At 46.9% G+C, this 24,190-nt stretch overlaps 2 protein-coding genes across 2 annotated transcripts; both read left to right on the top strand.

Annotated features, from left to right (window-relative positions):
- Positions 1-53: 53 nt before the first annotated feature.
- LOC144124234 (sodium- and chloride-dependent GABA transporter ine-like) lies at positions 54-10,791 on the top strand. The gene is made up of 8 exons (XM_077656876.1): positions 54-174; positions 3,215-3,349; positions 3,965-4,068; positions 4,260-4,384; positions 5,740-5,852; positions 7,251-7,347; positions 9,440-9,540; positions 10,558-10,791. Exons 2-8 carry the CDS (start codon positions 3,257-3,259, stop codon positions 10,789-10,791), a joined length of 867 nt encoding a protein of 288 aa, XP_077513002.1. The 5' UTR covers positions 54-174; positions 3,215-3,256.
- A 982-nt stretch (positions 10,792-11,773) lies between these two features.
- On the top strand, positions 11,774-19,910 carry LOC144123447 (uncharacterized). Its single transcript, XM_077656273.1, has 5 exons — positions 11,774-11,936; positions 13,385-13,540; positions 14,392-15,655; positions 17,199-17,455; positions 18,522-19,910. The coding sequence occupies exons 1-5, from the start codon at positions 11,814-11,816 to the stop codon at positions 19,227-19,229; spliced, it is 2,508 nt and encodes an 835-aa protein (XP_077512399.1). The 5' UTR covers positions 11,774-11,813; the 3' UTR covers positions 19,230-19,910.
- The last annotated feature ends 4,280 nt before the right edge of the window (positions 19,911-24,190 follow it).

Below are 24,190 nucleotides of genomic sequence, written 5' to 3' on the forward strand. Positions count from 1 at the left end.
CACCGTGAAACGAGCAATTGATAATTTGCTCGCTGTGTTGTGCGCAGCCGTCGCCCGTCCATCTGGGAGCAGTCCTCGTACGACGTGTCCAGAGCAGAGCCCATATTCGCCGTCGCCGCCATCTGGGTGCTGGTATTTGCCATAGCGCACAGGGGGATCATCAAGTTGAAGGTGGTAAGACATATTACATTGGCGACATTACCACGCCCCCATTTCAGCTTATTCTGAATATCTGTGACCACGGAAACAGGACAGAAACCAGGCAGGAACAAACAGCACTACGCACTGGTGTCTACTTCGTCTGCCTGTCTTCGCCAGCCCCAAACTCCGCGCATGTTCTCTTATGCAACGGTGTCCTGTAGGGGTACCGCTTAGGTGGTGGTGGTGTTTATATGTAGGCGCGGTTAGCCTCACATAGATTATGTTGAGACTAGAAAAAAGAAATAAGAAAAATGTGTCCCGGCCCCGGTTAGCATCACATATATTAGTGTGGCCAGATAAAAAGGACAGAAAAGTAATGTTGCCAAGCCCGCACCGCCGATGGCCCAACGGACTGGTTAGCACCACGGTGGTCATTAATTGAATGGAAGAGTTCTACCACTCTTCCATAGGGCTAGTGTCGTTTATAAACTGCAAGTATTTTTAGACTGGCCGCCGATCAGTTCGTGAACGCCCAGGGTACACAATGTTAGATACGTAACGGAACATTGATTCTCCTGAGGTTGCACACGAGTGTCTCACACTCGTCAGGAAACACAGGTACAATAAAATGAGCTGATACAAATCACCCATGACAGCACAGCTGAAGCGCGAGGATTGTTTTCTCAGCCCTACTGGAGTGTATAGGCGGAGTTGATGTGCAGTCGGTGCAAGAGAATTGATTTCTCGTGTGATAAGCCTCGTGCAACGCATCGTAGGTGCAGAGGCGGCCGAAGAGAAGAAATATTACTTTTTAAAGGGTCACCACTAGGTGGCTTGTGAAACTCTTCACTTTTGGGATAGCCACTGATGCTTGATGCTACCTAGCTTCTTGGGAAAGATCTGCAGCGGCGTTACAAAACACTCCAACGTGAAATGGGAGCCAAGTAATCAAACTGCAAAACCTCTGAGCTGTATTCTCTTTTTCCTGATCGGAAACCAGAATCAAAATTTACAAACGCAAGCCACGCGTTGCAGGCGCTCTAGCGCGAGCTTGGAGGAAGAGAGAATCACGGCATTCTGTGGTCCGCAGAAATAAAGACTTTCGGGGGACTTTTTAATGACACTACAATGGTCCATGATTTCTTCTTACATGCTGTTGTACGGTGTTGCAATCGTTTTCAGCACTCAAACATACGTACGAGCTGTTCCAACTTCCACCTGCTGCTTTGGCGCTACGCAATGCTTGGGAAGATTACGGCGTTCAGATTTAGCGGATACAATGTTCGTATAAGAACAGAAACAGTGTGGGTACAGCATAAGTAATCCATACAGAATTCTTATAATAACCCCTTCGACTCGCTGGTAGACAAGTAGCTGCATTTTTGGTGCGTCTTTAAGGGCCGAGCTGCTTTGACAGTGCTTCACATTGCAGCGGATTAGGATAAAAAGCGGCTGCTCGCTTTTGTAGGCACAGCGTGTGACACGTTACTTCCGTGTCCAGGATTTTGGCTGCTTTATACAGCGCAGAAATCTGGAGTATAGCTAAGAGTTGTGGTGACGAAAATCGCTCGTAATGTGACAGATACCAGATATGTTCGTTCTTGGCCCGCATTTTCTTTTTAAAGACTTTGAAAGTATGCGGACCTTACACGAAACTGGCGTTTTACAACTCAAGTTTTCTGCTGCAGTGCAACTCAGAGTATGCGTCATCCGTATGTGCGGCGACCCGTATTTTGAGACGGCTTAGCGTTGGCTTAGGGACCATTCATCTACATAACAAATTTAAAGTCTGGATGATACGATGACCAGCAAGAATAGCCCGCAACAAACAAGGCTGATTTTCAAAAGTGGAGTAACCTCAAGTTATGCCGAATGACAATTAAGGGCGAGATATGTGCGTATGGTGATTAAAGTTGACGCTTGTCTGTAAGGGTTCTTAGGATGAGGGTGCAAACAGCGCTCTGCGTTCGAGACCTGCGGCCTTCGTTGAAAGGCGACTCTGACATCACCTCCCTTTAAGCTCACTTCACTGCGAAAGCTTTAGGGAAATCATTTGTAGTCTCATGTTTTTGTCAGGAAAAGCTATTGCATTATTGTTTGCACGCTACGGAACGTTCCCGGCGAGGAAAAGTATAAAATTTTGAAGAGGACTTGCACGTAGCCAGCTCTTCTTTGTCAATTTTTCGGGTGCCAGTTTGCGGGAATGGCTACTATAAGAGCTCGGCCCTTACCGAAATGTATGCGGTAACTGCATACCCAAGCGCTTAAAAACGTTCGCATCAATTTACGGACGCGGTGTCTACACCACGTGGCGGCGGAAGTTCGATTGTTTTTCACCAAGATAGCGTAAAAGCAAAAACAAAATAAACAGAAAGAAAATAATTGGTGGAGTCCAAGAACTTCCAGAGCGCTCTAAGATGTATCGACTGATGCGCATCATGTTCACGAGATTCCAAAACACAATTACTTCGCTTCCCTTATACACAGTGGTTCAGACAAGGTTGTTGTTCACTGTATAATGAGCAGGCATTGAAAACGTCGAGTAAAAGTCACGAGCTTCAAGGATCTCTTTGTTAATCGTCTATGCAGTGCAGAAGTGGGAAAGCGCTGTGAGATTAATTCAGAAAAAGAAGTTGACTACAGCGCAATTAAAATTTAGCTAATTTTGATGAGTTCTAAACAATTAAGAATGAAGTGGCCTAGATACGCAGGCTCTTACAGTAAATGAAGATCAAAATTTAAAACTGCTGACCCATTTGTCAATTTAGCTTTACAGCCACGCACATTTTAGAATGTGTTGAAGTTAAGGTTAGCTTTTGCATAAATTTCCTCTCAGTCGGCCTGCTTAATCTCTGGCAGATGGTACTCTATCTTAATTTTTATATAACTTGGAAAGGCCGTTTCTGTAATAAAGCTTGAAAATTACTTAAATATGATATAAGAAACGAAAGTTACTCCATTTTTTACACTCTTTGTGACAGGTTGACTAATGGGTGACTAAGTATGCGTACTCTGCCATTCGTAGTTCCCAAACCAATGACTCATGCCGTATTCCTGTGCGCTTTTATTGCAGCTCTTCTACGGCATTATTATCCTGCACGCCTTGACCACGCTGATGCTGCTGGCCCGGGCCTTCTTCCTTTCAGGCTCCACTTCAGGACTGCGCATGTTTCTTCACTCGAACTGGGCATCGACGGCTAACCTGGAGGTTTGAACGATTCGCGTTAACCGACCCTTGTGTTAACCGGAACCAATATCCCAGCATGCACTACCGAAAAATTGTTGCCTTGTTTTGTCCCAAGCGTTCTTGAATGGCCTGAATGTCACCATTTGATGCGTAAAGATTGAGGAAGCAAAAGTTGAACATCGCGGCAACTCGCAGTCGTCGACCCCCTGAAGTCACGCTAATCCGCATGCCGCATGGTGCCTGAGTTTAGAATTTCGCGTTTACACGTTAAATTTATACTAATTTAGTATTTAATACAGCTACTTGCAATATCGATCAATACCGTCCTGTAGCTTCACACAGGTTTTCTGTTGCTCAATGCAGTAGTAGTTTATTCAAGTCTCAGCGGCTTGATTGAATTGCACGCACAACATTCGATGTCGTGGACTTCCGAAATAACTGTGGCACAGCGGACTGGCATAACTTCTGCCGGATTACTTCTGCAGTACAGTTTCTAATAAATTCATTTTCGGTACAGATATAAGCTAAAGAATCAGTACGTCAGTCATTCAAAGAAAGAAGCAGCCATGTGGCCATCCCAAAGTTAAAATGACTTACTAGTTTGTTTGTTTTTTCTCCATCAATATTTTATTGCAGATGTGGATTAACGCCCTCTACACATCTCTGGAAAGTGTCGGCGTCACCGGGACCATCTACCTCGGCATCGAGCGACTGAACTGCTTTAAGAACAGATTTCAGGAGTGAGCATCCACCTCCAAACTTATCTTGTATGCACACAAGCCTGTATGCACGCATTGGTGAATAAAGCGTTTATTAACACATGCTCGGCTAGCAACATCTGCAAGGGCTTTGACGCATCCAAACGCAAAGAAAATCAAAGTGCTGTTGAACCACCCTCTCCAAGAACGCTGCCACATTTTCTTTAAAACAGGGACGTGATGTTCGTGCTGGTCGTGGACACGGCTAGCAAGGGCATCGGCACAATCGTCTCCTTCCTCTTCCTGGGACACCTATCGGACAGCACGGGCATAAACGTCCACATGCTGGTGCACGCGGGTGCGTATTTATCTTAACAGGGACGGACGACAGATGGCGGGTGCTTCAGTGCGCTGCCGAACGTAGAAAGATTTCTTTTTTTATTTTCAGCTATATCCCCTTTTTATACTTAAGTGGATTTTCATAAGGGGCCTCTTCACTTTACCTTATTTTCAACCCTTACGTTCTTAAGCTAAGGTAGTATTGTAAGTCAATCTTCCTGAAAGGAAAAAGTATCCTCGAATACACCTCAATTTTACATCTTGCATGCCCCAACTGCTCCTTGCCTGCCCCTGCGATTTCCATAGCCTGATTACTCTATCCGGTCTTGCTCTTTCACCAATGATTCCTGTTGCTATCCTTGTGTCTTCTCCAAACCTTAGACTTTATTGAAATCTAGTGGTTGTGGAGGCCCCAAGAATGACACTACGTGGTGCCACAGTAGCTTGTTGTTAACTGAGCTTGTTCTGGGCACCGTTAAACCTTTTGAGTCTCAAATTGTCACGTTGTGGTTGAAGCATCTGAAAACTTAGGTAATGATTTAAAACGAATTAAGGAACATAAGTGCGGTGTCAGAAAAAGTTTGCTCTATTTGCAACCGCTCAGGGAGAAGTCTCACCTCAATAGTATTATTTTGTTCACTTTGATCTCACGGTGACAACAGCCGCTTGAAATAATATGCCTGTGGCTGCAAAATATACTCCCTGTCATGCTAACAGTCAATACATTCAATGCATTTTGTCAGTGTGCGGCTGGTACCGAACCTGCGTTATTCAGTGCGTATTGTTCTCAAAATGAGAACGGCCTTCTTTTCTTTTGTTACGAAGTCCAACAGAACACAACAGAGGGATTGAAAACTGATGCAGTGTGCGAGAGAAAGATTATTTCAGCTTTAACTCTTAATCAACACTGGGCTTTAAAAATGTGGAGTGGGTTCGACTCAGAAGTTGCAATGCAATGCTGCTATTTGAATTTATCACGTTTAAACTGCGTTATTTATTTTTACTATTGTCTTTGTGCAGAGATTTGTTTTGTATCGGTATTGTTCTCCCTTTCTTCTTTTACTCCTATCTTCCTGCCTTCCCTTACGGCGCGGTTCGAGTGTCCACCGAGATTTTAGACAATTACTGCGCCAATTTCAGTTTTCGAAATCCAATTTTCATTCTTTTATTGGTTTTGTTCTTGAAGTCGTCGGTTAATAAAATCCGAACAAATAACTTAGTTATAGATGCTGCACTTAACGCATACAACCCATATGCCGCCAATATATACTTTTCTCCACCAATTTTTCTTTTTATTATCAGCTCGTTTTTGATTCCTTGTCCGTTCCTTTCTTTATCTTTATGTTATCGTTGCGCGTAACACTCTGATCGCAGATTTCAACTTCATCGTGAGCATCACTCCTCAGGCTGTCAGCTTGGGATCCTACCCAGAGTTCTGGAGCCGTGTTCATTCTCTGTGGGTTGTTTCCATGATGTTGCCCAAATTTGTGAGTGACCTTGCTTCTCTTATTATGTTATGAAGTGCACAGTTACAAGACCTATTCGTTCTTTGAATAAGCGACCATGGGGTGCTAGAATTCCCGCGACATTAGAGTAAAACTGTGCATATTGTGCGGTGTGAAAAAAAAAATTCTTGCTAATATTCCTAAGCCGATGGAATGCAACGCGCCAACAATCCAAACCAGAAAAATTAGCGTGTTTTTAAAGTGAGCCCATGCAGCGGTCAACGTGCTAAAAGCTTCGAGTAATTAAAAAAATAAACTTAACATTAAGGTATGGAACTTTCACAAAAACGGGTCAGGCGCTACACACTAAGCGTTGCAAATTCTTCCATTAACGATGTAATTCTTACCCCAATGTTGTAGAAAAGGCGAGAAACAGTGTTCCTCACTGTCCAGAGCTGCGGATGTCCCAAATCTTAGTCACAAGGTTGCTCCAGACGTGTGCCAAATGTTGTATACATTGTTAACGACGAGGACCGGCCTATATATAACTTCCGGCGGATATTCAGTGCTAGTTGGGATAGCGCACAGTTTTTCTAACAAACAAATCCTGCAGCTGATCATGCCTGACATCATCATGGAAGTGCTGTCCGCGTGTCATCCGCCAGTGCTGGTCAACAGGAGGATGGCGCACTTTTTCATCTGCGGCTTTCTGTTCTTCTTAAGCATGGCTCTTAGCGCTCCCGTACGTGAACCCATTCACTCTTAAGTTCAGTTAGAACAGAGTAGTCAACACAACTTCTCCTCGCTAATAACATGCACTGACTTAGTTCAGCGAAAGTTGAATGATGAGGATCTTTCGAGATTCAACCTTTCGTTGTCGTGGGGAGTAGGATAACGCATAAAAATGGGAGTAAGGCTAAACAAATTCGTAGGAGTAAAGGTTGAAGTTATAGTAAGGATAGGAAAAAAAGAGTACGACAGTAAGAGCAAGGGCAGGAGTAAAAGTATTTATTTCTGAAACCCTTTAAGCACGTGGTTTACAGAGGGGAGAGGTTGATTTCAACATTTACACAATACAGTGCAGGGAGTAGAAATAAAATAAGGAACAGGAAATATGACTAATGACTACTGGTTGCATGATGATATCTAGTAAAAACAATAATAACAGTGAGAAACGCAATGACAACGCAGAAGGTAGTATTACAGTGAGCTACAGAAATTACGATCGCTAGACATCCAATGTTAGGTAGTGCACCCTCCTTGGTACAGCTAATACACTTGCTCTGTGATCCAAATAGAAGTAACAGTACCGATAGAATAAAGCAGCAGAAGTAATGCTAAGAGTAGAAGCTCGGAGAATGGTAGAGCGAAGAGTAGATGTAGAAATTTCGGTCTCCTGTGTAGCAGATTAGTTTCTCAATGAGTTTCATTTTTTCGTAGGGTGGAGCCAAGGTGTTTTCCATTCTGTCCCATAGTCAAAACGCTCTGCGCTTTTTCCTTCTGGCGCTTGAGGTCATCGTTATCGTCCAGTTCTACGGTGAGTGTCCTCAACAATGGTCTGGCTGATTTTCGTTCTCCTGACCACTGAGCAGAATGGGTAGTCTTCTCACGTGATGCGAAAATTACGAGCGTACTGTATAAAACGCAGCAAAAGTTAATAAACAAGCTAGTGAAACCCTAAGCGACGTTTATATGGTAACGTTAGCCCTGCGACATTTCATTAATATCAATTAGTGCGCTCTTTTGATATAAAATATGCCATTCTGAAAACACGCGAAGATGCGGCAAATTTAGTTCATCCGGTCATATGTGCTACTTAAGAAGCTACTCTGATACTAATGACGTCGTGGTTCGGAGTTGTCCTTGCAGAGCATTTTTGAGCACGGTGTACCCGTATAGGTAGTGCGATAATTTTTCGCTATGACGACAGACCAATCCGCTTCGGCGTTTATTAAGTCCTACCTCGCTTCTGACATCATGACAAAAGAGTTCACAAATCCTGTGTTCCAGTGGCGCAGCCAGATGTATTTTTCAGAGGGTGTTATACGCTGCCGGCAAACAAATACGCATTGAGCCTGCGCCCAAACATTATATCTTAGTCATTTTTCTGCTGTAATAAAGCCGAAGGGCTAGATGGTTAGTTCATTGTAATGTCCACATAGAAACACTAATGCAGACAAGAAGCCAAGGACGATTCGTATGGAGCGTTTATTTTTTCACAAAAAACACTCGTACGAAAAATCGCGGCGGTTTACAATATTTTTACATGACATACAAATACACAAAAGTGTCTGATCTAGAACAAGGTCAGCCACTGCGAACGAATGACATTTGTCAAGACGTCCACCCCGTGCATGTGAACAGGCGCCTGGCCGCAAAGGCGCTTAAAAAAATGCACTTTTTATTTTGTCGATAGTGTATGATAGTGTGTGAGAGACCGGAAGCGGGCAGAGTGAGTGAGGGAACAAACGCGGGTTAATGACATCATAGTCGAAACCAAGAGAAAGAAATGGGCTTGTTAATTCAGGGCATTTAACGCGAAGGCCAGATAACCACTGGCCCTTAAGGGTAACGGAGTGGATTCCAAGAGAAGGCAAGCGTAGCAGGGGGCGGCAGAAGATTAGGTGGGTGGATGAGATTAAGAAGTTCGCAGGCATAGGGTGGGCGCAGCTGGCAAAGGACATGGCTATTTGGAGAGACATGGGAGAGGCCTTTGCCCTGCAGTGGTGCAGTCAGGCTGATGATGATGATGATGATGATGACGTATGATAACGATAACGATAAGTTCAGCTGAGTGGTGCCATCTGGTTTTTAGAACAGGAACCATTTTCGTCAACAAACCGACAATTGTCTTATGGTCGTTTTTCTGTTTTTACTATATCAATGCGGTGTGTAAAAAGCTTGGGCAAAAAAAGGCCGAAAGGAGGTGGGGAAGGAGGCAATGCAGCGCTCAGAAAATTTCGGGAGTGTTCTGTCACCGAACCCCCCCCTTGGCTACGCCCCTGCTGTGTCCGCTTGGAGTGTAAGTTCTCCGTGATGATTCGGAGAAAAAATTCGGGAAAATCTTGTAGCCATTCTCCCCTGCGGAGAAAATAGTGCTTGCATTATTTGAGGCGTACAGTCGTCCACACACCTGTGTACAACGCTCGAGTGGCGCCCTCTTTTGCGCATTTTTGACAGTAGTCGCTGCCTGGCGGGCGCGATACAGAGTTTAAAGGCATGTTGATAGAAATACGAACCCTGGCAATGTGCACACGCGATAAGGTCTTGTTTCGAGCCCTAGGCCACTTGTGAATGACGCAGTGTACTCCTTGGTGCTTCGTTCAAGCGCTGTGACAGGTTTGTAGACAACCGTGCAAGGGCAGACGGAGGAGATGCGCACAAAACAGCCTTACCGTGCTCTGTTTTGTGAAATTCTAGGTGGCAGAAATTATTGACCTTAATCAGTGGTCCACGGGTTTTTAGAAGGCCCTCCGATGAAATCAATTTAAGGTTCCGGCAAGACTTCGACATATATTGTCTACGAGTCCTTGTTTATTGCTCTGTACTAAACGTTTTTTTTTTTGTGTATCATTCGTCCTGTCACCAAAAATGATAAATGACTAAGTGATTTCCTTGATGTTGCGTAGGTGCCAAGAGGCTCGCGATCGACTCCAGGCTCATGACAAATGAGGAGCCAGGATTCTTTGTGAAGCTTTGTTGGACGTCAGTGATTCCGGTTATCCTCGTCGTGAGTATCAGTGTACATGGAGGTTTGTTTTCAGAATTCAAGGCACATTAACAAAATCGTGTACAGTCTAGAAAACAGCGATGGCAGCAGTCAGTAATTTATGTCCCTCAAGCTAAAAAAGGGGCATGCCGAAATGCTCGCACGTTTGTTTCTACGCAGTGACTTCCTAGACCTAATACCTGCTAGCCATATGACAGTTGAAGTAGCCCGGAGAAGATGCCAGCAGTTTACTGAAACTAACCGCTGCGGTGTCTCAGTGGCTATGGTGCTTGGCTGCTGAACCAAAACACGCGGGCTCAATTACGGCCGCGGTGGTCGCATTTCGATGGGGGCGAAATGTTAAAGGCCCGTGTACTGTGCGATGTGAGGGCATGTTAAAAAAATGTTTAAAAAAGCCGTAGGTGGTCGAAACTACAAGGACCCTTCATTACGGCGCCGCTCATAGTCTGCGTCGCTTTGGGACGTTAGAACCCATAAACCAAATCAAGCCAGGTTACTCAAACTTCAGCCCTTTAGAGCAACAGCATCCGTCCAAAACATAACTTACACGATAAATACCACAGTCTAACGAGCTATTCAGCGAAAGCTGTACGTGGTTGTCAGTATAAGGTTGTGTTTCCGTTATTATCCGCTTTGACAGAGTGTGCCTGACACCACTTATGACGTGTTCGGGCCACTTAGCGTGGTGCGTTGCCATGTCGCGTTGCTGTAACTTCATGTGTTTCGTCACAGGTGACATTGCTGTATGCTGACCAATCAGTCTTACGCGGTGTTCCTCCGACAGCGCGAACGGCGCCACACAGCCTAAAAACGTGCCTTTGAGAATTGGAGCTGCAAAAACCTGTTACAAAAATAAATTGGCTAGAATACAAAACCTCAAAAATCTATCACCACGCCTAAAGACTAGAGGCGTTAGAAATACGTTCCAGAAAAAACATATCACAGCTCCACCTTTCCTCTGACTGTCTTTATCGCATGACGGCAACTTTTCCAACAAAAGTTGCAACATATTTTCAGGCGTTGGTGTCGGCCAAGCTGCTATCACTGCCGTTGCAAGACAGGCGTTACCCACCTCTGCTGAACATGCTGATCGTCTGGGTACCCGCACTGGAGCTCAGCTTCATCCCAGTGTGCGCCGTCGTGTTCGTCTTGTGCACGAAACTGGTGAGCAGGTCCCCAGATTTTATCTTCCCAAGCAGGCACGACCATTCCATAAAGCAGGCCAGCAGTCAGGTCGGCAGTGTGATGTGATATGGAGCATTATTTTCGCCCTCTTCTTCTACATTGTGAAACAAAATACTCAAATCTACGTTCACATGAGCTGAGGACATTAAACCGCGTAGTTAGCTGGATACGCTTTTTGTAGCTCGCTCATGTGAGCTGTTGCGACTAGGCTCTTCGGTACTGGCTAAGGCGGTCAGCAGTGGTGATGAACTGGGAAGTGTGGGGATTCGGTATTACTGAGGCGGCCATCCTCCTCTCCGGCCCAATCCCTTTCCCTACAGAGTGCATTTCTTTCCCTTCCCCGCCTGCCTCAGAGGGAGATGGAGGGCGTAAATAAGATAATAAGATGAGTACCAATTACTTTATAAAATCAATTAAATGCTATCGCTCTTTACACTTATTTGTCTCTGTCCATTTCTCTGTCTGCGTATGTACAGGTATGTCATCGTCTTCATTTTTTTCTTTCTCTACGCTTCCCTCTCACTTTGTCTTTGTATCTGCTGCAATGGTTAGAGATCACCCCTTAGGAGACAGCCCACCCTATCATGTGGACATTATTATTGTTTTATGCATATCTGCGTATCTACATCTAGGAGCACCAATTGAATATTAAGACCGTAGCCTTTAATGGCTCATACTCGCGGTGACCGTCTGTCCGTTACATCGCCACCTAGGTCACACGGTCTATGCACGTGATCCAGGTCACGTGAGCTAGGTCACGTGGCGCCACGCTCGCGCCAGCTGCTCTTCTCCTCTGTCGTGAAATAAATTCAAACGTTGCAAATTCACATAAGTTCAATGAGTCGCAAACGGCTTTCGCTTTCCCGCAGTTAAGAGATATCTAAGTTCCTCCAACCAGTTTTTTATTAACTTGTTTGTCGGACGAATTCGGTCACCTTTCCGTTCTGTTCATAGGCCACGGCCTTAATGCTACGCGTTTTACAACGCTGCAGACACTTTTTAACTCCACGCTTATGAAACCCGTCCAGAGCTTTGGAGAGTGCTTGCTCCCTCTGCCGACCTGGGTACCGGTCAGTTGGGAGCAGGTCATGCAGTACCGGTTTCAGCTGGTTGCCGAAGACACCAATCTGCAAACATTGGCCTCCCCAGCATCGGAGCGACTGGAGCCTGAGCCGCTTCCAAGACCTTCATCTCCGTCACCTCAGCCACGCGTAAGATGACCGCGGCTAATATGGCGCGACTCTGAACGCCATAAAACTAGAGATGTACTGCACTGATGAAATGTAGCTTTGCAGTGGCAGGCGTCCAGTTAGGTGCTTTGGAAAACAGCGCAATACGGTGCAATTTTATTCAGTATGAAGTACACGTACTATATGAGCCCACGGAATCGTCGAGCGCTTCTGGAAAGGATGTAATCAGTCGGCGCATTGTTGGTACCACACATCAAATAGCTTTTTTTAGTTTTTTATTTTCTGCTATGCAAAATTCTTTAATATTATTTGTAATTTTTCTACTTCATATCATATTAAGCCCATTATACTTAATGGCACGAGCCGGGACACCTTTTTTTCAGTTATTTTTCTTGCTCCCATTATAGGTCGGTGTGGAGAACGGCGATTAACAACGTTTCCATTCTCTCAAAACACTGAGATGACAGGACGAAGAAAAGTCGATCTCACCTTTCCAGTCACCTCAGTTCTTTTTGTATCTTTTAAACCGATTTGCATTCTTACCATGAGGCAGTTTGCTTCTGGTACAAACATTCAGACGTTTTCATGGTAGTATCTGTTCCGTGACTTACTATAAACTTGTGTTGTTGGATGCCTTGCACAAGAGGCTTTCAGCGTTGTCTTGAAAAAAATAGCCCGCTCACATTGCGGCAAAAAAAAAACCGACACCAGCCCTGCTCTGTGCGTTCCGGTGGCTGAATGGTCTCGGGTATACTGTAAGCACATTACTTTTCCTGGTGATGTCGGTCGAACTTTGCTTTCAACGTCCGGCCTTGTTCGCTAAGAACAAGACTAATGAAGAAAGCCTTATTCCTGCCTTTAGGCCGGTACACACGCCTGGGTTGCTGATGATGGTAGGGGCGTGTCCACTGTGCGTGTTTTGAGTAAGAAACACTTGCGAAGCAAATTGCTGACCAGTTATTTGTGTTTCTGCCACCACGTGCTGCGCTACATCCTGAAACTCTACAGCAAAGCGTCAGCTGTAGATAAGCAGGTCTGTTTGTTCGCACAAACTTGCCCACATATTTGTAGAGTCAGCTAGCATTGAACTTAAAAGGCTAAGGCAGCGTGCTTCTTCAACTTTCCCCATTTCTTAAGCCCATCCGAACAGATTAATGTCCTTCCGACGTCGCACAGAACAAGCCGTGGTGACTGTCTTAAATAATAAGTGCGGAAGGTGCCCTAAGTACAAGCAGCCAATAGTGTAATTCGTTCATCACTGAAGACGACGCTTTCGCTAGCCATTATCAGTTGGCGGTACTGAAATGCACCTAAGTGTTACTGGGATGGAACAGCACGACAGTGTTGTCTACTGGAGTTTAACTGCCACGGACTCACCTATGGGCTTGCTGCAATATAGTCAGTATACACTATGCATGTCGCGTTACTTTCACTTAATATCACTGTACTTTTCTTGTATTGTGCATCAGGTGGAGTCGCCGACGCAATCGTCGAGCGACATGCTGGGCACGCACTTGATCCTGACCTCTGAGGCGAAGAACAGCCCGTCCACCAGCGACTGGCGCTACGACAGCTCGGAAGAGAGAGATGGAAAGCCACCCGTCAAATGGCGCTCTCCAGAAAAGGTCAGGGAAACTAGCTGTACGTTGCTCTGATACACTGCAAGCGTTGACTACGTTGAATTAAACTGCAGCAAGTACGCCTTACATGTCCCACACTGCCAAGCTACTTTGCCATCTACGTTCTGTTCTGCGACATTAAGCCAATCTTAATACGACCCGTCACCAACCTCGCACTACGCATACGTAGTATGTTTTTCATTCACCGCGCGGCGAGTAGCATGTGTTGCCCCACGGACGCCACAGTGCCTGCAACCGCCGTTGATTAATTTCCTTAATATATTTGTCAAGTCGCTCTGGCAGCTTTCTATATTATTCCATCGATATTAACCTTATAGCATTAAATTTCTTTATCGTGTATTTTACAAAACGGCAAGCATGTTTAACTTAGGACAAGGCATACAGTAACATAGGGCACATTTTATCGCGAGGGATCTCGTCCTAGTAAAAAGTAGCCAGGCTGATTGCTTTGCTTCTAAGCTAAATGCGACCCCTCAAGCTTTCTCCATAAAGAAAGAATAACCTTTCTCCTGACCCTTCAAGACCTTTTCATCTTCAGGGAAACAGTAAGCCCTGTTCTGCAGGACTAAGAAGGAGACCGTATATCCTGAATAGCTCACGTGCCGCTCGACGTTACTGATATGACGCCTTAACCATTCGTTTTCTATCTTCATGCACTTTCCAATGTAAGGGATACTTGTTTAAATGTCTCTCTACGTGACCATATTGGCATAACTATCTATGTCGCTACTTTGCACAGTGGGGCTATATTGAGGAGCTTTTCTCAACATTACATGTCTGCTCAAGATAAGTAACGCCATCTAGTTTGACCAGTCTGCATACGAAACACGGCGCAGGTCGTTCCCGACTCCGGCACGTTCCACATGTCCCGTCCGCTGAGCGCCGTGTGGCGCTCCGTCAAAGCCAAGGTGCACCGCACGCCTGCATTACCGACATCGCCCCGCGAAGCTGCGCAGAAAGCAGCCGGGACGACTCAGGACCACGCTGCTTCGCCAAGCGCCGCTGTTTCGCCACCCCCACTGCCACTTCCACCCCGCGCAAGTGATGCAGGACAGCACCAGGCAACGTTGTCATCGCCCCCCGGAGAGTACGCTGGCTCTGCGGCTTCACCCGTTAGATCAGACGCTGACCTTCCGCATGTTCAGTGCGAAGACGTACCACGTGACACGAGCCAGAAGCACCCGGACACCAGAAGTCCTGTCGGCTCGACTGTCCACGAGCACCTTAACGTTGAATCAAGGTCATCGCCACAGAAGCAGCAACAACCAGCACCTGTAGAACCCCCGTCACTTACACTCCCTCCTCATGCGACAATGGTTGTGGAAGAGAAAGGACTTCCCCAGGGAGACGAGGTTAGAGCGCCGGAGATGCTGTCTCTTTCTGAGCTTCCCGTTTATTCTACGGCTCAGCGAGACCAAAGCAACGGACCGAATGAGGAGCAACGTGTCGCAGAAGCTGGTCCTGGCAACAATGCAGACCACATTCCTGCGTCACTCTCGGGGCGATCACCATCAGCTTTGCAAGAATCAGCTGCTTTGCCATCACTCCCGACAAACAGCCTTGGTTTGGAGCAGCATGAAATCTCATCTCCTGTCCCACAGCGGGGTGAGACAGACGCTTTACCGGAATTAGAAATGCGTCGTGAAGGCCGACAAGAATCGCCCGAGTCGCTCAAAAGTCCGAAGAAAGAAACAACGTCGCCCCAAAGGAAGAACATCCGTGGTTCGCCGAGATCACGTCGCTCTGCTGAAGACGCCCAGACTGCAGGAGAGCATGTCGCACCGGACGTACAGTCGCCGGCACCGCATCCGTTGGCAAAGCAACCGCACCGTAAAAGGCCTCACGGCCACAAGTCGCCTGCTAAGCGGTCCAAGAAAGGGCTCTCTGCAAGTCCTTCTCCGGATAATTTTCCCTTGTCACCGGCGAGCCCCGTGGACGTGAAGTCCCCGGCGCAATCTTTCGCGCCATCATCCGCAAGTGACGAGAAATGTGCGGCGCCTGAAAAGGCATTGGAAACCGACGGCCTGTCTCCGGAAGTTGGCCTCAGTCCCCGGCGCCGCAAAGCAACAGAGAAGAAGCCGTCGGCAGCCACAGTGGCAGGTAGAATGAGAGAGCAAATAACAAATGTAGATTTTCCAGCACCACGCCTGGCTAAGTGGTTGAATGCACAGTGTCATGTCAAGCAGCAGGTAGACGCTTTTTCAAAAATGCACAGCCCAAAGTGTTTCTTTCTAAGCCGCGTAATGGCATTCTCTTGAACTTCAGGAAGACCTATGCTTCTAAGGGATGAGGATAAGAGTAACTTTTGCTTTCGAGATATCTAGAATTTTAACGCGATAGCTTTATGGGTCCTCTTCAGCGGCAGCCCTGGTGTCGGCGGCCATGGTATGTACAGGAAAGCAGGTGGTCCACTTGCCACCTAAGTCACGTGATCGCCACCTGACCACCGTGGTAGATTCCAACCTGCCCATCGGACGGTGAGCAAGCTGCCCACCGTAGCAGATGGCAGTTAAATTAATTATTGTTTGCGAGAGGTTGATCAAGAAGAGCAACCTGGGTCTCAAGCCTCACCGGTGGCTATGCTTCCAACAGCAACCTGCCGGGCAGTGGCGCATGCCTTAAAAGCTGCGCCACTGCGCCAGGAGTGGTATGAATACACCCCGCGATTAATCAATGTGCAGTAGAGGCGACAGTGAAAGTACTTGAGCGGGAGGGACCTTTAATGCTATCGCAGTGTACGTTTAAGGGTCGGGCAAATGTTACGTGACGGCGAAAAAAAGAACATATGCGTGTCTGTGTAGTGATAAGCCATCAAGACTCCAGCCCACTTAAGGTAGCCATTAAAGCTATCGCTGCATACACTTAAAGCTGAACATAAGTGTCCTCTCAAGTCATTTGCCTGTGCCCAAGGAGCCGATCTCCGTGGCTCAGGCACCAGCCCTGATGGGGCTGTGTATTTTTTTTTACCAAGAATGCTCTTTTAACTAAACGTGAGCAAATAGCATGACTAAAATTGAACTGCAAGCGATTTATTTATGGTTTCAATAATTTTTTTCAAGTGTAGGGCTTGCAGGAGGCCTCAGTGGCATCCTGTCAAGACACCTTCACCTAAACTTACCCACGGGCAGGTGTTTAAATTACACTACGCAAGCCTCAAGTGGCAATGGTGTACACTCTAAGGAATACACTGCTTCTCTACATGGCATGTACCAAGAAAAGGAACCGCGTTTAGAGCCGCCATTGTAGGGTAGATTTGGTAGGACACGCGTGCGGCAGGCGGATGTCGTGCATTGGATTCCGTGACTAGCGTGCAGAGGATTTTCTTCGTGATTGCTAGCACGTGTTTGTATTTATCCTAATTTCACACTTCAGCGCTGCAAGATCTATCGGCACTTCGTAGCAGGAAAGAGCTTCGGCCTTAGAACCTCTCATTTGACAGCATCACAGGCTGAATGCCAATGAAGTTGCTGACAGGAATGGAAGTAGCACATACTGACCCTGTACAGAGGTACTCCATGGTTTGACGATGTCAGATTTCCTTTCTCTCTGTATACTTGAAGGCAAGACAGTTTGCCAGTCGGTACTGTAGCATGTGCACTGTAGAATAACATGGTCAATTTTTTTCTTGTTTTCTCGGCTTCAGATAAAAAACCTGAAGCTGCAGCGGCGGCTTCCGGGAAGGCGCAATCCCCGGCACGCAAAACGCACCGGCGGAAAGGCGAAACGGCTTCGCCTACTCCAAAGGCACCGGAAAAGAAGTTGCCTTCTAGAAAAGCAGCCCAGGCCCAGCCGTCCACGGAAGGGAATACAGCCGCGACTTCGCCGACCGTTTTTTCACCCCGTTTGAAGTCCACGGAGGGCAAAGCGGAGAGTCACAAAGCGACCTCCATGAGGGACAAGGTACCACAAGGATCTGCGAGTGGATGCTCGAACGTCAAAGCCTTAACATCCAGATATGAACCAGCAGGCTTTCGGTGTCCCACAGAAAAGTGTTACGACCCTAGGTTGAAGAACTTGGCGCAACGTGCAGATCAGCAGTACTGCCATTCCATGGTTATTATAAGTATCCTAATAACACTAACAGAACGGATTACTGTATTTCACGTTCTTGTAGTCCTTAGCTTTAAAAAAATGTTATCGGCCTGTTATGGCCGAGGAGGGGAACCGTGGCCAGTGGGATACCCTGGTGTTCTGTGAAGGAGGAGCTGAGGGGAAAGGCCTCTGAAACGGGCAGCATGCACTGCTGGCTTATGAAACAAAACTGCCTCATCACTCCGTTAAATCGCGAGGGGGGAGTTCTAATTGCCTTCGCGTTTCCCGATTCCTCCAAGCGCTGCAGGCCGTTAGCGGAACCCTATGGTGTAGTCAATCGCGTCTATAGACTGATCATGCGAATTCTTCATTATCGACTAACCGTTACTGGTGTAAAAAAAATTGCAATCTTTTATTTCTGTGACGTTTTTAAAAAGAACTTGCAGGACGGTTACGACAGTCTAACGCAAGATTCAGCGATAGCTGTTTAGAGGTTGAGTTTTGGGGATACTTTCCTGGAACACTGGTGTAGTGGCCAAGTGATGCATCCCTGCGCTGGCAGGCGGCTGTTGCAAACAGAACCACCCGTAGGCTTATGCGACCCAGGTTGACCAGCGGCGACGACGGCCGACGACTACGGCGCGGAAACCAGGGACGGGTGCCTAACAGCTATCGCTGTAAAATCTGCCTGCGCTATCAGCATCGTGTACTGAGCAGTAATTAACATGTTGAGAAATTGTAAAATTATACGGTGCCAGAGTGATTTTTAGCAATGTTGCTCCACCCTTCCAGCACAACAGAAATTTAGTGAAGGACATCCCAAGTGGGGCATAAAACGTTTGTTCGCTTTATAGAATGTGCGAAGTACTACAACCGCGAAATATGAGCAACAAAAGGATGCTGAACTACTGCTCACTTATTCTTGTGGTTGCAGGAGAATCCTTTGACGTCTCCTCTGACCACCGGAGCATATCACATCGCGAACGAGGCTGAGAAACCGAACCGCGCACCTGATGACCTCCTGCGCTCTCCCTCGCCGGTCGGCTCAAAGTCTCCAGAAAGGCAGCGAAAGCGAACAACAGGGAAAGAACCCGGAAGCCCTAAAGGTGACAGGCACTCCGACGCCGTATGCGGTCGCACACAGCCAGTGCCAGGAAAGGATTCGGCAGCGCTGCTCTCGCCCTCCGACCATTCGCCAGCTAAAGCGAAGTCTCCTCATGTTCCCGTCGCCAGCGCACAGACCGTTCATGGACCCAGTGAACCCCCGCATATTGCGTCAGCCGCAGTGACAGCGATGGACGAAACTGGCAGCGGAGGCGTTAGTAAAGCCCAAGGTCAAGCCGAAGCCGCCAAGAAAACCGACCCAAGGGCCACTGAGCACAGAGGAGACAGGCTTCTGAGGCACGAGAGCGATCGCGGAGGTTCTGCGTTCTCGCCAGGAACGGATAATATTGGTAGTCACGCCGCTGGCCAAACCGAAGATCGAGCCGAAGCCGCTAAGGGCAGCGATGGAAAGGCACGTAGCGATAGGCCCCCAAAGAAGGAGGATGATCAGGCAGGCAAGAAAGGAGTCCCTCGTGAACCAGGCGCTCGGAACGCCAAGACCAAGAGCCACCACAAAGGAAGCCACCGAGCGAAATAATCAGCGTCAGAGACATAAGCCCTGCCGCGACAATTTCACAGTAGCCGGAAGTATCGTCGTTTTTTGAAACACTGTCCAGCGACTGTGCTCCATATTTTCATAATTGCCCGAAGAACATAGTAGAGCCTGCAGTAGTTCAAGGCGCCGCTCTAGCGAAGAGGAGTCGCTAGATTGCGCCATAGCATTAATATCGAGGGCTCCATTTTGCACCCTCACATATGCTGTGACTCACTCCGCTGTGCACCGAAGCGGGTCTCACCTTTGAGACGGGTGCTTTTCTTGAGGAAATGGAACACGTGAGACCGCATTGAAACACTAGTCTGCAGCAGCGCATTTTGTTTTCGTTTTTACGTTTGTGAATTTTTCTTCGCAAGTGTCCTCTCGCACGACGTTACTGAAGTGCATTTAGCGTGTCGTTGCACTCAATGGCATTGTTCACGGCCGAACATATCTTCGTGGCTTGCATGTCATAGCAGTCTAATGGTTATGGTGCATCGCTGCAGCCTGCTCGCGTAACATGGAACATTTCTCCTGTAGTTAGTGACACCTAGCCCAGCAAGGCTATGAGGATGAAATCATGCGATGCGATGTTGGGCATGTGATCCTGTATATTCATTTCGTCTGCGAACCCAACTGCCCGTTACATTGAAGGAGTTTCCTTAGCAGCCATTGTCAAGAAGAGCAGCGTGGATAATCAGAACTCCATGCATTGGCGCACAAAACCACCTGGTGGCTACAAATGTCGGATGAGAGGAACGCTTTGCATCATGCGCTTGTGATCGTGATATTTTTCTTGGCTGCTTCGCATGCCATGCGCAGGTGCTCGGATTGACCCTTTTGGGCGAAGCTTGTTGGAAACCAATTAGTTCTGCCTCTAAACTGGGCTTTTTTGCGATTAAACACCATTCTTCGCGATAGAAAAAGTGAGTATCATGTCAGCGTGATGGGGGCAGTTTCGGGTCATGAGACACTGTGAGTATTCGGAAATTTTTCGGTGTACATTCAATGATCACTCTTAAAGAACAGCAACTTTCCAATCCATTAAAAGGAAAATTAGCCCATGCATATTTTCAGTGCTCATCCCTGGGCCCAAAACTTTGAGTCTAACAAAAAGACTATAAACCGGGCTATACACAGTGCAGCGAGCGTTGTAAATGACATTACAGGTGTGAAATGTAATGGCAAGTTATGCGAAAGCGGTTTGAATGTGAAAGTAAAAAACGAACTCCACCCATTCTCTCGATGTCTCGAATCCTACCAGTCTGTCCCATGTCCCAGTGTTTTAAATGTCGACACTTCACTGCTGTAGGTTATACCGAAGGTGAGTGCGTTTAACGAATGGTTACCGAAGCGGGAAAGTTTGGTTTGGTTTGCGATGTTTAACGTTCGAAATTTCCACATGGAATATGAGAGACACTGCAGTAGACGCCTTGGATTGCTTCGACCATTTGGACAAGGGCCTTTGCTTTTTACATTTCGCTTCCGTCGAATTGCGGCTGCCAGTGCCGGGATTCAATCCCGCGCCCTTGGGCTGAGACACTGAACGCAAAATTACACACTATTGTCGTGGGTCTCTCGGGAACCTGCGGTAGAACGCAAGCATCAGCCGGCAAGGATGGAGACTGCGGATTCGCTTTAAGGACGCTCGCTTGCAGTCGCATATGCCACCAGCCACAGCAAAAACCCGATGAGTGACAGGCCGCCCTATACGTGCCAGCACGACAGACGTTCATCGGTCAGCACCACAGTCCTTAACCTTATCAGTGGCTGCAATTCTTTGTCTCCATTACAGTACCTCACAAAACCAAATTTCATCTAAATTTTTGAACCCTCAGATAGTCGCCTCAGACTTCAAAAATTTCGCTGTTCGGGCTATTTCCCCTTTCATAATTGTTTGAAGCCCAACAGCGACAATAGGCAAAGACAAAGGACTGACGACTATTCCATATGGCCCTTTCTTCAGTTTCGCCCTCCTAAGTTTAGGATTGTAGAGCTGACGCGTCATCTGCATGGTCTACCAGTTTATTCTTCATTTCGAGACAAAAAAGAATCCCAAATCCTTTCGCCCAACTCCTGATAAAAAGGGACAGCAAGGCTTGCTATTTTGTTTGCGTGCCATTGTAATGCGGAGATTAACAACTATATGTGCTATTGAGTTATATGGCCAACAGCAGCGCATGCCAATGTAGAATAGAAGAAGAAAAACATTGGGAGTGGCTCAACTAGAAGCGGACAAGAAGCAACGACACTAGAAGACTCGACTTAGCTTAGGCCAACAACAACAACGAGACTGCGGCAGCACGGACGCTACTATCCTTCTGAGAAGCTGGCCGCTTGCTGACATCATGGGCGTCAGCGCAACTCAGTCAGCCTGGAAAGGAGGCTCATGAGATATGCGCGAGCTGACAGCGGAAGTGACACAGAACGTGGTTCGGAGCGCTGATAGCAGATTACTAAAATGTACGAGCCCTGCAGTGCTGAAAGGCGCGTTGATGCCCATACGCGTCCTACACATATATATGCCTATATATGCCATGCTATACGAATATATGCCTATACGCAGATGCCTATACGCACACTCAGGCTCTGTTTATATAGAGCAAACATTGTGCGCGTGTCAAAATGACGCCACCGAGAAGCCAGAAAAAAAAGGAGCACAGTAATCGGGGGTGAGTTTGGAAATAGTCCACCTGAAGCAAGTTTGTGAAATCAGTCGTCACAGGCAATAACTAGCGTCACTGCCAAGGCAGCTGCTCAGCGAATTTGAAAAGAGTGTGTACACAAGTTTCACGTGGTTGAAGGTTTATTTGTATGTAAAATTTACCTGGTTTCGATAAAACGGCCAGCTGCTGCGGTACTTCTTTGGCCAGAGCATACGAAGGAATCTAAAAACGGTATCAAGATTGCTAACATATAATGAACTGCGTACAGGAAGAAATGGGGTTCTTGCCATAGCTAATTAATTACCTCTACGTTATTTTCGTAGCAGAGGCACAGACTGCGTCCTGTCTGCGTCGTTGTGAGCAAATATCGGGAACTACACTGATATAAACTGATGCACGCTAGCCAGTACATGCTCATAAGTATCGTACGTTTATTACGATGGCACGCGGCGACTCTTAATGTGAGAGCGCTAAAGGCCCCGTTGTAAAAAAAATCGATGTCGTTATTCCTGGCGTCGGTGTCTGTGTCAGCTTTGTCGGCTTTGACGTTTTGAGCGAAAAAGAACGAGCATGGCTCTGGCAGGAGGGACCTACAGAGCAGCCTATGAAGGCAGGCGGGATGACACAGCTAGGTCAGGTGACCTTGCAGCGTCATCACAACCTGCTCACCAAATAGTGTGCCAACTGCCCATCGTGACAAGTGGCAGTTAAACTAATGATTGGCCGCTCGCGAAGAGCAACCTGGGCCCATTGCTGGGCAGTGACGCTGCACCACAGTGCCAGGAGGGGTCTGAAGACTCCTAGGGATCTATGAATGTTAATTAGAGAATGGTCTACATTTATAGAAATTACGCTATCGTGTCATACCATTAACCGGAGCTTAAGTGTTCTATCCAATTTTTATATTGCCCTGTTGTCTTGGGACATTGCTGAAAAGCAGCATCTCATTTAGTTCCTCATATTCTTATGCATACGCAGCGGCAACGAAGATGCGTCCGCTAAACTAAGTGCCTGGAAAGTTCGACCTCGAAGTAAACGCCGGAAGGACGGATGAATCGACACAACAGCCGGCGTGGATTCCCACGTGTGAAGAGCCCACAGCTTCCGCCGTCAGGAATATGATCCTTAAAACGTACCAGCCGTTTTGGTCCTGGAGAGCGCCCCCATGGATAGAGACACGTCCGAAAGCCGACTTCATCAAGCTCCTGAACTCGACAGACTGCCTCGACACAATGTCCCCCTACGGCAGCCATTATGCAATGGCCGTTAGTGACAAAGCAGTGGTACAGAAGACTGCTTAGGGGAGATGTTGTTAAATAAAAATATTATTATCAAAACAAACCATTTCTATATTTTCATTATCATGGTTCTCATACTAATAAGGAGCATGTCTTCCAAGTTAGTTTGTGACGAGCGGAAAATAAATGTATGAATTTAGGTGCTTCCCGCTGAAAGGTGTCGCATGAGGTTCCACCTGGCGGAACCCAAAAAAAAGTATTTTAGAGCACACAGCACAGTCACGAACAGCTATATTAGACATATTTCATGCCTATTGTGGCCTATAGAGGCCATCAAAGGAATAGCTCAGAAACGCACGCACAGAAAAAGCGCCAGCAAAGATGCTATAATCGCGGTCTTGCAAGGCGTAATTCGTAGGCAAAACTTAACTGACTTACTTAACCAACGGAAATGCGCATAAAAAAAAGCACGGACGAGACGAACACAAGGATGGGTTTGTGCTCTTCTCGTTCGTGGCTTTTTTTGCGCATTTCATTTGCTAAAGTATGTACGACCGACTCACCTAACAACGCTCACTCTTAAAGACGAAACTAATTCAGCGATTAGCGGAATCGATCTGGTGACCTTTTGCGACTAATTTCTAGCAGTTATTTGTCATCAGACCTCGGTTTCACTGATGTTACGCCACTGTCTTTATAGTTCAGCGTATTTCCGAGCACCAGCAATGGCGCCCTACAGTTAAAGAAAAATATGCCATAAAGAATTGAAAATACGTGCCTCTAAGCAGCATCGCACCGAAGAAGAAGATCCTGCCTATCCGTCAAGGAATTTTAGTTACTAGGGTGGCCATTGAGATTGCGAAAATACTTGCGCCATCCCTTGTATTACAAAATTGCGTTCCTTGAATATAAACGCTGCCTTTCTAATCCTTCAAGATGAACGTTCTTCCTCCCGTCACGGTTGGGGGGGACATAACTCCAGACCGTGAAAGCTACGTTTCGATGGAGGCGCAACGCAAAAGGTGCCCGTGTGCTGTGCGATGTCACCGCCTGTTAAAGA

The sequence above is a fragment of the Amblyomma americanum genome, chromosome 3, assembly GCF_052857255.1.
Source record: "Amblyomma americanum isolate KBUSLIRL-KWMA chromosome 3, ASM5285725v1, whole genome shotgun sequence".
NCBI lineage: Eukaryota > Metazoa > Arthropoda > Arachnida > Ixodida > Ixodidae > Amblyomma > Amblyomma americanum.